We start from the raw sequence: 15952 nt of genomic DNA on the forward strand, positions 1-15952 counted from the left end.
CTAGATCCCTTCCACTCCAATCTTACACCTAAATTTCTAATATAAATTAAATTTTGCGAGTTTTGTGTAGGATAGAATTTCATTGGTGAGTGAAAGAGTCCTGAATAAGACGTAGTATTATATTATAAGCAGTATGAGCCCTTTTGTACATTTACTAAGAATATTAATTTATTCACACAGTAAGTTTTAGGCTCTGTTCACCGAAGTTAGTTCCCCCCCCCCTCTCTGTCTTTTGTCTGTGTTTATTCGTGTACACATCAGCTTGGAATTCTTCAGGGGGTTTGTAGTTACAGTGTAACCAAGGCTGAACAAGGCACCAGCTCCAATTCCTTCTCTGTCACTCCCCTATTGTGAATCTGTCCTCGTGTCCACACCAACGCCGCCTTCATGGACCGTAGGAAATAAGGAACAGGTCGTAGAATAAAAAAAGAGTAGAACACACGCACACAATTTTATATGTAATAAGATGAAAACTTTTGTCTTTATTAATCTTTTTTTACAAATAATTGATATTCTCTTTTTTATATCATTCTATATTTTCTCTCATGTTCCATCGTTTTATTGTCATTGTTTCTTCCTTGTAAAAGCACTTTGTAACATTGGTAAGAAAAGTGCTATATGAATAAATGTGTTTGTTACTATTATTATTATTAGCAGTAGTAGTAGTAGTCATGGTAACAATACTATCTTTTCTTATATAGCACTTCTCGTTCACTGCTAGTTACAAAATGCTTAACAAGTACAAAAATACAAAAAAATAACAATAAAACAAAAAATATAATATTAAAAATACAGTCATACAACAATATATCAAAAGAATAAAAACACTCAGCGTGTGACAGCAATTTAAGTTAATATTATATTGATATATGTTTTTGAGGGAAATACATTAAAACAAAAATAAAAAACCACCAATCCAAATTGTGGACACACTAATGACGTTGGACATTCATATTCATGCATATTTGTATGATAAATAAAAGTGATCACCTTCATCACCATCCCATCTGAAGCAAAAATGCTCTATGGTCTGCATGACATTAATTTCTTTTTTTTGTTATCGGCTGTTATTCGTGAGAGTAAAAGTCACATCCTGCTCATCGACCTGGAAACCTCCGAGCTTCCCTGAACGCACCAGCTGCAGATCCCTGCTGTCGGACCCTGAATGCAACAAGCTGCAGAATCGGACTCTGCGCAATCTGACGCGAGGAGCGAGGAAACGACGGGTTTTTCAATCCTCACTGAAGCATCGGTCCGGTGAGTATCTCTCCCTCCGGTGTGAGATTCAAACGCCAGTTTATTAAATAAAATAATTCGCTTTTAAATTCCTCACACGCATCAGGTGGAGGGGATTGTTTATTCCAGGATGCTGCAGCTCACACCTCGTCCTGCCAGAGGAATGTGGCCACAAAGTTTGGCACCCACGAGGAACCGCGAGGGACTTTTATTCACGTTATTGATGAGGCCAGAGGACGCAGTCAGTGGTCAGAGTGTAAACATGTCAACAGATCGTTCATTGACTTCATCAGGCGTCAACAGCGGGAGGCCTGGCTAGGAGAAGTACCGCAAAACAACAAAATACACGTTAAACAACGCGTTAAAACCACGATATGAAAAGGTGACGTTGTGAAACAGCAGGGTATTTGTAGTCCAGTGTGTATTGTTTTACTTTCTAAGTGACACATTAAACGTATTGAATTGGATTTGGGGCCAGGGTATTTAGAGTAGTGCTGAGTTCTATCGAGAATTCTATTGAGATGAATATCGATATTGATATTTATCGTGAGAAGCGCAAAATCAGTTTTCCTTCTGAAGTTTAAAGGCAAATTTCCTTCTCGATTTAATCTGCTTGGTTTTGGATTCCTATTGTGGAGCAGTTACAACAGGAACAATATAATAACGAAATAGCCCATAGCACATTGTGGGGTTGTCGGTAATGCACCTTGACATTGGTTGCCACCCGCCAGTAAACCAAACGAAGAAGAAGATGAAGAAGAAAACCTTCTCTCACTTATGTCTAGTTCTGTTTAGCAATGTAGCCATTGTGACGTACCAGTATCTGAGGTTCTGTTTGAAGTCAGGCGGAGGTGAACCATCTATTTTGGGATGTTTAGAGCAGACTAGCGAGAAATGTCGCATTAAGTTTGTGGTTTTAAACTCTTCTTTATGGGCTGAGAATAGCACATCAGGCAAATGTAAGCTCGTTCAATAATACCTGCTCACTGTTCATCAACAACAGCTTAAGCTTTATTTCACAGCTTGTTTAAACCAGTGCGTTTAACGAACCCACAACCTCGTTTAAGTTTGGACCCTGTCAGGAAATCCAACACTTTATCTGCTGAGCAAATGATTGATCCAACACTTACTTCAGATGCAAATAGAACCTACTGTTGTGTACATACATGTACTGTAAACGACTCCTCGGCCAGTAAACACCTTCACTCATATCTTCGGTGCTATATCCACTGAAGGCCAGCAGATCAATATCGTGAATGAAAGTGCCCCTCACCTCGTGACCTTTTATTTTTCAGGGCTGAAACTGTGTCGCTCAATTAATGACTCAGGTTTATGGTCTGTTCAGGGTTGCGAATGATTTAGAGACGTGGGTTTGTGGGTGTTGTTTGGAAGGTTGCATTTCGCTTGTTGTTGTCGCTCATGCAAACTGCACACGCTCCATAATGACTGTAGCTGTTGCTGCGGGGATGACATTCGATAGGCAACTGTATCCCTTTGGAAAACAATATCAGTATCACTTGCTGTCACAGCCCATAATACGCAGAGGCCCTATATGAATGAGTTTGTTTGGACTGCTTCAGTAACGTCCTTATTCGTCTCTCATCCTCTAATCCAATTCCTCAGATACAGAGTTTGGTGTTCGGGGTTGCAGAGCCAAAATTTGAGGATTAGTGGAGGGAAAATAAACCAACTAATGACAAGGTTTCCATTTGTTTTTTTTACTCTTTCTTTTAAATTGATGGGTTGATGGCTGGTTTTTAAAATTGCATGCATTGATTTATTGTTTTGTGCTGCTTGTATTAGCTGGAATAAGGAAAGAGTTTCTACTCCCTCCTACTATTCGGAAATGAAGCTAAAGTATAAAATGCTGCCATCTTTTGCTGATGATGTCATTTGGTCGCCACAAACACGTGCTCGACCAATCGCGAGACGTCTCCTCCCATTTTCCCCCATCATTTAACTAATTAAAACCAACTTGCTGGAAAAATCCACAGTCGAATATACATCAGTGTAAAATGACAGAAATGTCTACTTTGACTTTTTTTTTGTATCCTATCCACTTACATGAAGGAGGCAGGTTTTATGGCCTACGTCGCAGCCAGCCACCAGGGGGCGATCAAGACAATTTTACTTCACTTTTGGGAGCTGCCATGTCATCAAAGATACATTTTTTTCTTTCAGAAGTGACCTGGAGGAAGGAAAATGTCAGTGGTTTATAAAGACGACCAGGAGGACTGGCTGACAGTGTGTCTCAAGTACCTGCTCTTTGTTTTCAACTTTCTCTTCTGGGTAAGTTGACGAATCCTCTTTTTGAGATACCTGCACCTTCACATAAAGCTTAGAGGAGAAGTCCCTAACACAGTGTTCACTATTAATCTTAATAAACAGTTTCTGAATGGGAATATGTGAAGTCTGGAGGCCAGGGACATGATTTTGGCGCCAAAACCCTTCTTTTTTGTGTTAAGTCCAGTTTGACCAATCGTGTATGAGCAGGTTCGTTAATTCATCGTCCGATGCTGCTCAATAACGTATAAATAAGCGTTATATTCCAGCTTTTATAGAAACCAGTGGCTGTTGGTATAAAAAGAGATAACTAAAGCAAATTCTTTGCTGGAGCCACTTATTGAATATTAAATAATGATTTGATACTTTAATACGTGCCGTGAAAATGCTCCAATGCTTCTTTGAAACTGCAGACAGAGGCGTAAGAGGGAAGGAGCCATGTAGAAACAGGGAGAGGATTTAGGAGAGTTCTGAACAGGACTTGGCCCAAAGTGAGTCATCGATTATTCAGGGGTTTTCCGAGTGCGTTGGAGAACAGTGCATCTCTGGCACGACACTTTATGATCCTCCGGTTTGCAGCTAAAGTGGTACAGTAGAGTGTCGGAGGGGGGGGGGTAGTCATTTAAAAACATTTCCAAAGTCTGAATAAAGGAGGGGAAATCTTAGAGTGTAGGTGGATCCTCTAAACTCAGTCTTTTAGTAATTTCCTTTCGTGCATCCAAGTGGCGCCTCCTTGATTGGCCATGTGTTGTTGTGGATTCGGGGATCTTGCCTTTGACGGGAAGGGATGAAGAGGACACACACTCCGAGGCATTTCCTCTGCGTTTGTTGTCCAGGAAGTGGTTCTCCGTGCTCGGGCTTGACCTCTGTAGTCCCACTGCTCCTGTGGCTGTTGTTCTTTGTGCCTGACTGCCTCTGCTCTGTTTCTCTTTCTATTTCCTCATGCTTTTCCCTCTGCCCTCTAATCACTCCGCTCCAACGGCCTCTCTCACGTTGTTGTTTATCTATTATATCTGCTGCTTATCCAATATCCTTGAGCTCACTTCCTATCTTCACTTCCTGGCCTGTGAAGTCGTAGAACGTTTGGTCTTGTATGTGATATATATATGTGTGTTTCCACCATGCTTTTACTTTTATCAATGCTTTTAATCTCATTTTCTCCTCTGAAACCTTTTGCTCCACCCATATCAGTTTCATAGCATCTTATTCTCTAATGTCTTTCCTCCCTCCCTCTCCTCTCCTCTCCTTTTCTCTTGCAGGTGGGTGGAGCTGCCGTTTTGGGTGTCGGGGTCTGGACACTTGTGGAGAAGAGCGACTACCTGAGCCTGCTGGCCTCCAGCACGTTTGCCGTTTCTGCGTATATCCTCATCCTGGCCGGCAGCCTGGTGGTGGTCACGGGCTTCTTGGGCTGTTGTGCTGTCGTCAGGGAACAGAGGAGCTGTCTGTCCACGGTGAGACAGCAGAGACACACGTGGAATACAATTCTGCATGTATATTATGAAGAAATGTGAATTTTAACAGTGAGAAGAGATGCATTTTATAAAAAATTTAAATTTTTACGACAATGCAAATCTATGCACAGATCAGATACCACTTCCTTAGAGTATATTAGTTTCTCCCAGATAAAAGTATAACTTTCTTTTCCAAGAAATCACTACTTTGTCGCAGCTCAAAAAATAAACTTCTTATTTGTCTTTCTTTATCAGAATTGATTTCCGCTAATGTTAATTGAATGCTAATTTAGCCATAGTTCCCTCATCACATCCACACAGGGATGGTAGTATACAACACTTAAAATATGCTAAAGATGTTTTTTTTGTTTTACGTGCTGGTATCCGATCGGTACTCGGAATTGGAAAATACACAAAGTCCAGTTCTTATCTGGAAGTTGTATCAGAATACACACAGTGGTTTAGAAAGAGTCTGAATCGACTTTCTGAGATGATCCTGGAGCATCCTGCTGTGTTTTCACCTTTCTACCTCTTACCAGCATCTTCATATTCTGCACTGCAGGTCAGGACAGATGGGGATAAGCCTCTCGGGTAACTCAATATTAAAAAATGTGGACAGAAATTGCGATGATTGTTTCTGCTGCACACGTTGGAAATGCTCCTCGCTGTGTCTCACGTGGGCAACAATGCTGACGGTTTGTCATCTCACATGTCCCCACTCAGACGGCACACGCTCTCCCTGGCCTAAGTCCTTCTGCTGGATCCTGACAAATGTCTCCGACGGGGCCTGTTCTCTTTATTTCACTGAGGCCGGGGCCCAATGGGAGAGAGGTTAACGTTCGCTGCCGCAAGACTATTTATAGGAATGTTGATGGATCGAGCAGTATGAGGGAGAACTGGGTTTGTGGGAGTGGAAGAAGTGGATGTGTTGAGAGTTCGGAGTCGGTGGCGCGTTTTGGTTGAATATCAACTTTTATTGATGTGGCTATTTACAGATTAGTTTGGTGGAGATTAATGATTGACGTGTGTGTAGAAGTGGTGAACTATTTTGTGTGGGCAGCTGACACGGAATTTTTTTGAAATCTTGTAACCAGGAGACAGAGCACAGTGTTTCTGTATGACAGTGTGATAACTGTTAAATAGAAGATTTACTTAAGTGTAGTCAAATGTAATCGTTGCTCCCGTGCTGTGCGTGTGTGAGCTTTTTGCGTTTGTTCGTGTGTGTGAGTGTGTGTGTGTGTGTGCTAGGTAGCAGCATCTGTCGTGGTCCTGATGCTGCTGTCAAACCCGCTCTGCGACAGCTGCACCTAATGACTTGTACGTGTGTGAGTGTGTTTGCGTTGTGTGGCCCGTGTTTGTGTGAGGTCTATGTCCCATTGTCTGAACAAAGACAAGTGTGTGCATTGTGTGAGGCTGTGTCCAAAATCACACACTACCACCTACGCACTATGTAGTGATGTCATTGGACTCCACTGAACAAGCATGTTTACAAGTAGAAATAAACTTGTTTGCTGCAGTTTGTGATGCTCTGCTCTCATTACACATTTTAACGGCACAGCTCACAGATTTGTCTCATGCATACAAAAAATACGACATATTTGGGATGTAAATCTGTCTTCATCCTCACGATTATTCAGATATTTTTGATGGAGAACAAGAAGGAGTAGAATGAACAGAAAGGAGAGAAGGCCGAGACTTGCTGCCTTCTCTCCTTTCTGCCATTTTTCTTCCTGACAAAGCTTCTAGCACAATGCATGATGGGATATATTGCTCGGTTTGTGACACAACGTCTCAGGTGTCAGAGGTCTCTAAATCTGCAGGCGATGTATCCGATACACACTTGGCTTTTCAGTTCACACAATAGTACTCGTCATCATTGAGGATGAAGCTCACAATTAGAACCTCCAGCTGCTGAGATATTGACTTTCAGCTGTTTAATTACACTCATCTGATGCCTGATGTTTCTTTATAATCCTCATTTTCCTTTAGAATACAAATGAATATTTGCGCAGTGGTGATTTGTTAATAATTAAACCAGAACTATTTCGTTCTTTGCCGACGTGCTGCTTTGAAGTTAACTGTGACACATATTGGAAGTTGTCTGAAGCGGCGTGGGGGGGGAGCTCATGTAAAGACGCCTCCGAGAAATCTGAAGCTGTCATTTTGCTCCCCGCTCGTCTCCTTGTCGTGCCATCTGTTTTCCCGACGCGACAGATGCGGCACAATGACAGCTGATGGAGGTTTTTATTGAGCCGTCACGAGCGTGAGCCACTAACTCCGATGAGTTGGCACCGGGCGACGACTGTGCTGAAGTCTGGATGAATTGAAGTCCTGTGTGGAATTTATTGACTCTTTGTCTCTGTGTGTCCTTTGTCTCCACAGTACTTCTTCTGCCTGCTGTTTATCTTCCTGATTGAACTGGTGGCTGGAGTACTGGCCTATGTTTACTACCAGAGGGTGAGTGCTTACCTACGTATTAGTGGAGTGGTGATGATCTAAACTGCCAGAGCATGTTCAGTGTGTTCCTCTCCTGGATTACCAGCCTCTTCACACTGCATGGGAATATTTGAATTCTTCACTTAAAGCAGAAAACAGTTGAAAGGCAGGAACTCCAGACTTCAGTTGATGTTTATTTCTTGTTTTGCCTAATATGGCCCCTTCGAGATTTCAGTGATTTTCAGGTTTTTTTTAAATTTTCCAACCCACGTGAAAAGGTTTCCCAGAGGCCTTTGTTCCGTCTCGTAGGACCCGGGGGACGACTCCGGGAGAATCTACACTAGATCTTTATAGCTTCGCTCTTTTAATGCTGTGAGAGTTGTGTTCAGTGTCTGGAGTTTATCTACCCACACATCTTTCCTGTGAATGTATGGGACCAGTTTGAGTTTGGTACACGCCTTCAAAAACGCTGTTTTAGGTTTAAAGCTTGGTGTTTAAGGATGAGTTAGATTCAGATTTAGGGTAAAGGTTGGAGTGAGGCATTATTTTCCACCTGTGAGGCAGATAGAGACATGAAATAAAAACTTTTTATGGCATAGAACCATCTTCTCTGTCTCACACACTGTTTCAAGCCGTCTCTCTCTGTGTTCCTCTCCTCCAGCTGAGCGAGGAACTGAAGCAGCATCTCAACCAGACGATGTCGGAGAACTACGCCCAGCCAGGGAGGGAGGCCGTCACCTTAGCTGTGGACCGACTACAACAGGATGTATGGACTACGTTTAGTGAAGTTTATCTCAGATTATATGTTGCACAATAAAAACAAAAACACCCATTACAATGATAAAAACTGCAATATGTTTAAAATAGGTTTTAAGTTTTTTATTTAAAGGAAGCAACAGACTCTGCCCTTTTTTCTCCAGAGCCAGAGGATCTCAAAATGCCATCAGGGTTGTAAAAGGATTTAAGTTGAACCTTAAAACTGTATCAGTTATTGAGAAAAGTGATTTGTGCTTTTCTCTTTCACTATGTGATATAATCAAAGTCTTCACCCCTCTTCTGTCTGACTCTACAGTTCAAGTGCTGTGGCAGCAACAACTCCCGAGACTGGATGGTGAGCGCGTACATTTCGTCGAGGCACGCAGAGAGAAGGGTTGTGCCCGACAGCTGCTGTAAGACCATCACCCCTCTCTGTGGCCAGAGAGACCACCCGTCCAACATCTACAAGGTGGAGGTCAGTGTGGGAAATAAACGGCTAAATGATGACATCTTCAAATACATCACGTTGCATTTATGTTATTTTCTGTTGATTAATCGTTTTTTGTAGAATAAAATAAGATATTTCTCTTATCTTAACTTTCCCTTTATATCCGTTCCCTCTGCAGGGAGGATGCATCACTAAGCTGGAGCAGTTTCTGGCCGACCACCTGTTGGTCATCGGTGCAGTGGGAATCGGAGTGGCCTGTCTGCAGGTAATTCAAATATGATAACGGAGTTTGAACCTGCATTAATGCTCCATTAAACACACAACTCTGGACAGAAGCGTAGCTGCTTCTAGTCGTCCTTCTTTCTAATCTGCATGCACAGTTGGAGACCTTGCTTTTTAAATGGAGGGGGGAAATGAACTAGTCCATTATCAGCCCAACAGCAAAACCACTCGACTGTCTTCAAACTGAATAAACTCTTCTAATATCTTTCCATTACTGAATCCTCTTTTCATCCTGGGCTCTTAGTCATTATCTAATTTCTTTAAAAATGTTCATCCCTGTTATTTGATTTCACCCACACTGAGATGGACTCGAGGTCGTTAGCCCCACAGAGGAGGACACAGAGACACTTTGTCTTTTACAAAGCGAGTGCTGGTTGACAGCTCTCTCACAACTCTGCAGAAATACTGAGACCAAACAAACCTGCTCTGATTCTTTAGGGCGGCATCTAGTACGCTCTTAATGGAACTGACAATGAGGCCTGGTTACCGGCACAGTCGAAATAATCAAGGCCTTAGACTAAAAAAGATAGCACCTGTCAGGTGGGATACTTTTTTTGACAAGAGAATTGTTGTTAAGTGTTTAATGTGATTTTAATCAGCTACAAATTGTCTGAAGGGTTACTACATTAATATATCTGTGCTTAACACATAAATGAGTTGTTGGATATATAATCCAGTGAAATTCATATAAAATAATTCATAGTTTAAGTGTGCTTTAACTCTTTCATTTTTTTTCGTTTCCTTTCCGAGTCTTCTCTGCTTTCTCTGCTGTCTCTGATTGAAATAACGTAGATTTGTGGAAATATGCGTTAAATCATACTGTGGTTTTCATCTTTCTGCATTTGTCTCTTTGTACAACATTAACCTGTCTGGTGCGTTGTGCTGTCTGTCTTTATGTGTGTGTGTGTGTGTGTCTTTGTGTGTGTGTGTGTGTGTGTGTGTGTGTGTGTGTGTCACTGTAGCTGGCTGGGGCAGCCTTGACAGCCTGCTTTATTTATCTGCTCTATAAGGAAGAGGAGGACGATTTCGGTACTTTGTGATTTAGCTCTAGAGCGTCTTTGTGCTTTAATCAACGGGAGCGACCAGGTTGGAGGGCATTCTGGGAATTTATCACACGTGTCTGCATGTTTGTGCCTCTGTGAAATCTTGTCGGCTAAGTGGACATTTTGACTTTCCTCCATGATCTTCGCGTGGAGCATGCGGCCGCCTGGCTTTGGCTGTGTGTCACTGCATGTTGAGCTGAACTGCGTCTGCTCTGTGATGTGTGTCATGTTCTTTATATTCAGAAATAATTTATGCTTCATTCTACACGTATAAAGTACCTGTGCTGACAGGAAAAGGGAAATTATGGTGAAATGTCTTTTTACAGTATAAACCAATGTATTACTATTTATCTTAATAATACTCTGTTATCTATGTAGCATTTCATAGCATAGAATGCAGGTAAAAGGAGTTACAGGAGTGACCCAGCCTATATGAATGTTCTTATAAATTACAGAAAACTGACGGGGAGGGGGAGAATACACCACACTTTGATGATTTTTTTCGTTTGTATTTGAAAATCTCAGAGTAAATTATCATGAAGATAAATTGGTGTTGTTGCTATAGTTACTCAGAATCTAAAATAGACGATCACTGCTCGGCTCTAATGAACGTTGAGTTTCTAGAACAGAAATTCAAATTTTTCTCTTTTTTTTATCAGACACAATTTTGGGATAAACTTCTTTTTTATCTATAAGAATGTTACTTCTGAATGAACAAATCCTAATAGCAATATGACAAAGGTTCAATATATAATAACTTTATTTATGTAGCACTATTCAAACGGGATGCAACATACATAGTCTTAAAAAGAGTCCGCCTAAAACCTAAAAGAAATAACAACAGTGATTATATTTGATTTTCACATGATTCGGCTTTTTGGCATCCCCTCTCCAAAGTGCTTTGTTTCGTATCTGCTTGCACAAGCATGTACACACACATGCATTCTGCAACAATGGCTGCCTGACTCCCGACATCCCCATAGCAACCAGCCTCATCCTCTCCAGCAGTCCCTAACCCCATCACCTTTAACCCCCTCTTTATCACCTCGGGCTGCTTCCTGCAGTCCTCCAACGGCGACTCCTGACCTAACACTTACTATTTTCAGATCTGCGGGATGGTGTTCACCTGCTGCTTGTACAGGAGGATCAAGATGGAGCCTTACTGAGCCCACCAGGCCTCCTCCTCCCCCCCACCCAACACACGGACAGAACTATCACCCGCTGAAACCCAAACTCCAGCCTCTGTGTTCTGAACTCTGACCTTTTGCCATCCAAGACAAATGCACAGACATGTTTCAGGTCCCATCCAGAGCTTCGGTTCATGTGTTGCACTTCAGTTGCAACGCACTCCAATCCAGGCTTATGCATTTCTTATCCGGGCTTCGTGCAGCGTCATTGCCTTGGCTGAGCTGCATGCTTTGGTATGAGCAGGACTCAAGGCGGGGAAATCTCCTCTCAACTTACTTTCCACTCCCCTAGTAGTGATGGGGATAGATTTATCGTGTTTTTTTTCACTGATGTAATGAGCTTTTCTGCAGATGCCAGTGCTTCAGTAAGTGGAGTACTGTGTACAAGCCTGTCAAAGATGGAAGGAAAGTTATGGGTGTGACACAATGTGCCTCGATCACAACTTTATGTATTGACTCCGTACCTGAAATATTTAAAGCAATGAAGTGATAAACAGACGACGTATAGTTCACTGTCTTTTATATTTGTAGTTATGTCTATATAACTGATAATGGCAGTAAATATTAAACTGTATCATAGTTTATAAAACTGAGCAATTCAGGTAGTTAAATGTATGGAAGACAATTCCACTAAAATATTTAGAAAAGTGAAAGTCATCTTGGCTACTCTATCCCTGAAGTAATGACTCCACCTAGTGGTCGTCAAGAGTCATATACTCTTTATAATGTGTGCGACTAAATATTCCACTTACTTCTGATGACATATTATGAAATATACAGGGACAGTAAAGCAGATATTTATATTAATGTGTGATGCTAGAAAACTGTTGCATTACAGATCATTTTAAGATATTTTTGCCACAGAAAGTAACTATATTTGTTTTCATTGTCTAATCACCACTTATTACCTCGGGAAAAAACACATTTAGCCTTGTTCACAATGTATTTTAGAGGTGGAGGTCACGTGGAATGTATAGAATAGTAATGTGTACCGTCAAGATATAGATGTGTTGTGTTAAGAGATCAAAAAGTAAAATATCAGTTTGAATTTTTATATTATCTTCCGTATTTTCCTATGATTGGTGCTAATGTAGATCGTTGTTGATGATATAACAGTGGCATGTGCAACTACTCAAACTATTGACATGAACATCATAAATAAATGTTTTGAATATTTATACATCAGTTTCTTTGCTGAATTGTATGAAGCATACAGAAATTATTTATTTTATCAAATTAATGGTCACATGTGTCTTACTTGAGGGGTCATGTAGGGACAAATCAAATCAGCCTTGGGACCTCTGGGGGAGGGGGGGATCCCGACCCCTAGTTTGAAAACCGCTCCTTTACAGTCCATCATGTGACGATTCTGCACAGCCTTGTACAATGTGGAAGGACGGTGTCTGAACCACTAGAGGGAGACAGGTTGTCAGTTTGCAGTGGTCGGGGCCTTCAATCCAATTTATCATGTGAAATGAATCCTGCTACTTTGCTGAAGCCGGTTCGGTTTCACCACAGTAACAGAGGTTGCACTTAAATCGCTGTTTTGTGTTTTTGCACTCGTCAAAGATTCAGAATGGCTCAACTCCACATGTCTGAACTCATTCAGGTCTTTGCTCTGACTGAATCTCAAACCGAGCTGAGTTAGAAACATCTCTAATCCTGCTCCTCTCGGCACTGAACAAGAATGATCACCGAACTCAAGTTGGGAACGATTCACTTTCCTCTTTTTCACGGAGCGTGCCGGCCTATCCAAACACACCCTTCATGTGCAGCTTGCTCCCGCCTCGGTTTTCACGTGAAAAAGCCCCTCACATCTGTCTCTCTGCGTTTCCTCTGTGTACACTGGGAAAGGCGGCTTGTCAAAGTCTCTTCCAGATAAATGTGAGCTGGATTGAGAGCTCAGATTGAGGTCGCTCGCTTTATCGTGTAATGTGTGGGCTCAGGCGGGAGGACATTGTGCAAAACGCTGGCTGTGTGTGGGGTCTCCCACAACTCCACATTGGAAAATCTCGTCGGCTTCCCAGCTCAGACCGCATTTGCGTTGCTAGTGTGGTTTCACAGTGGGAAAAAGGGGGTCTCAGACTTTTGGACCCCACTGTAGATTGTTTGTGCTTCACTGTGTGTTCTGTATTGTTGCCACATGACCCAACTATTTGTCTTTGAAGCATGACTTTTCCCTTCGGTTTTTCCGCAGCTCCGGTTTACTTACCAGACACTGTGTCGGTTCCGAGCCATCCATCACTGTCACACATTTGGGGGAAAAGGGCAGAAAGTTTTCAAGTTTGGATTTTCTCCAACATTTGGGCATCAGCGGGTCTTGTGGAGTTTCCTCGGTCCCTTTGTCTTCATCAGCTGGAAGAGTGTGGCTCTCATTTCCTGCAGATGTCACACACACACACACACACACACTGATGCAGGGTGATGGCACGCTGACCCTGACAAGATAGAAACACACACATACTCATACACACACCTAAGAGGTTGTACACATTAGCATGCGGTTTACACCCTCTGCCAGAGGGAACCCTGGGATGGAGAATTGGGAGCAGCTGGAGATTCACCAGTCCCATGTGTTGAGGCCTCTTTGCAACACACACACACACTCACGTGCACACACACATACTCCTTTTTCTAGTTGCGAGAGCACACGTTGACATAAATCATCTCTCTCCCCCACCTGTGCATATATGTACAAATATTTTGAAGAACTTACCTCTTCTATTATGAATTTTGTTATTTATTACTGCAGTTTTTTTTATTTACATGTTTAATCGTTTTTAATTTAAGAACTGCAGGGGAGGCAGCGGAGGTCGAGGGATACATTTTTTTTTAAATAACAGAGGCTCCCACTCTCCCGCTGGGATCTGAGTTCTTTTAAACTATCTCTCATTTTGTCCTTTTTTAATGAGAGACTTTTGAGCGTGTATTCACAGTCCACATGTGCCCGTGGTCCTCGTCACACACATTCAGAGAGTGTTGTGTTTTAACCCTAACCTAACTGAAACCTAATCGTAACCCTAAATCTGAGTCCTAACTCTTAAACAGCTCATTAAAGTTGTGAGGACAAAACTAAATGTCCTTGCAACGTCAAAATATCCTCACGTTAAAAAAAAACACAAGACAAAATGTCTAGAGGAAGTCAAATTGTCCCCACGTTAAAAAGGCCTCACGATGTTAGAATGTCCTCACAAAGTCAAAATGTCCCCAATTCAATATGTCCTTACAACATCAAAACGTCCTCATGTCAAAATGGCCTCACGTCAAAAAGGCCTCATGTCAAAATGGCCTAGCGATTATGGTTTGCACAGCGAGGACTTTGCATTGACATTTATTGTGGTAGGCCAACCAACGCTTCAACCTTAACCATGACATCTCACCTCTGACCTTGACCAGGACCTCAGACCCGGCTTTGGTCCCCGTGAGGTCTACTGGTCCTGACAAGGACACATATAGACACACACACACACACACACACACACACACACACACACACACACACACACACTGGAGCTGTGGGAATGATATTTCAGTGGCACGTCTCTCGAAGTTACCTCAGAACACATGTTGTAGCATCATCAGTATCTGTCTGCTCTGGATGTGCACGGATCCCACTTGACTCAGGAGGAGCCCGACATTCCCGCAGCGAGTGATAACCATAATGCATGAAGCCGTTTCTCAATTATAAGTGACTGCATTTCCTTCGGTAGAGTTTTGTTTATGTCTGCTTGCATGTTAGCACACAATCACATGCATGAGTTATGGGAGTTTTTGGTGGTGTATAAGACTTCTCGTAAAAAAACAAACCAGACCCTGGCACAGCACAACGGTTGTGTCAGCAAGCGCACCTGTGTTCAACATGTGCACTAAAACGGAGCTTCGATGATCGAACGCCGCTGCGTGTCGTAGCGTAATATATTTGTGAGAAACGTCTCCTTCAACACGTAGTTTGGAACGAAACCCACGCCTGGAGGTGAAGGCCGATTAAGGGGATCGACATTTATTGTGACGAGCGAGAACAACAAGCGTCACGTCCCCGAGCAGAGACACTCAGATTACATCACGTCCAGCGGCCTTTGTTTTGCTCACCAGACTTTTCCAGACGCCGTGTCAACACACAAGACAACATGATGTAAACTGGTGATCGGAAAAAACTAAAGAAATCACTTTGAAGCCCATCACACTTGCAGCCGCTGCAGCGGAGGCGGGTCGGATGAGGCTCAGGGTCCGTCTGCATTTGTGAGCTATTAAACGTCGTCTGGAAATGGACTTCAAAGGGGACGTTTTTAATGATGCACAGTCCGAGGAGGTTAAATCATCGGTAAACAAGCTGCAGGTGGATTACGCACTAGTGCAACAACAAGGCGTAATTCAAAGATACCTGTCCGTTATTGCCAAGCTTGTGTTTAACAGCTCGTTATCTGGGTGATCCAACAGAGGAGCGACATTTGCTTTGATTATCTTTTTACATGTTTGAATCCGAGTCCAGGCCTGGTTTCCGTCCAGAGCCCAAAACCACTTCTGTGTCCGATTAAAATCTCCGCCGACCTTCGTTCTCTGACTCCGCTCTGAACCAGTTTGCCTGCAACACATTAGCTCTGGCCATAAACGTGTTTGACAGATTTTGAAAAGAGAACAAAGCCATAGGGAGGAGGATGGCGTGTTCGGGTACAGCTTCAGCGCTGGATGTCAAGGCTGACTGATATTGAAATTGAATATATATCCTGATGAAATTGAAAATAAATGTATTTGGCATTTAGAAATGATCAAGGGCATGTGTATGCACGGTATTTGTTGAGGTTGCATTTCCTCAAAAAGCGTTGTAATGCC

At 42.4% G+C, this 15952-nt stretch overlaps 1 protein-coding gene across 1 annotated transcript; it reads left to right on the forward strand.

Annotated features, from left to right (window-relative positions):
• The first annotated feature begins 1161 nt into the window (after window positions 1-1161).
• Window positions 1162-12300, forward strand: tspan11 (tetraspanin 11). Its single transcript, XM_061069737.1, has 8 exons — window positions 1162-1257; window positions 3418-3525; window positions 4779-4970; window positions 7353-7427; window positions 8068-8172; window positions 8479-8637; window positions 8789-8875; window positions 11042-12300. Exons 2-8 carry the CDS (start codon window positions 3439-3441, stop codon window positions 11099-11101), a joined length of 765 nt encoding a protein of 254 aa, XP_060925720.1. The 5' UTR covers window positions 1162-1257; window positions 3418-3438; the 3' UTR covers window positions 11102-12300.
• Window positions 12301-15952: the final 3652 nt, after the last annotated feature.

This window comes from Limanda limanda, chromosome 1 (assembly GCF_963576545.1).
Source record: "Limanda limanda chromosome 1, fLimLim1.1, whole genome shotgun sequence".
Classification (NCBI taxonomy): Eukaryota; Metazoa; Chordata; class Actinopteri; order Pleuronectiformes; family Pleuronectidae; genus Limanda; species Limanda limanda.

What these genes read in the sequence shown, in the direction of transcription:
- tspan11 (XM_061069737.1), top strand. Translation starts at nt 3,439, where the DNA reads ATGTCAGTGGTTTATAAAGACGACCAGGAGGACTGGCTGACAGTGTGT. An exon ending in TTTTCAACTTTCTCTTCTGG is followed by an intron (nt 3,526 to 4,778) that starts GTAAGTTGACGA and finishes TTTCTCTTGCAG; the next exon opens with GTGGGTGGAGCTGCCGTTTT. An exon ending in TGGACCGACTACAACAGGAT is followed by an intron (nt 8,173 to 8,478) that starts GTATGGACTACG and finishes CTGACTCTACAG; the next exon opens with TTCAAGTGCTGTGGCAGCAA.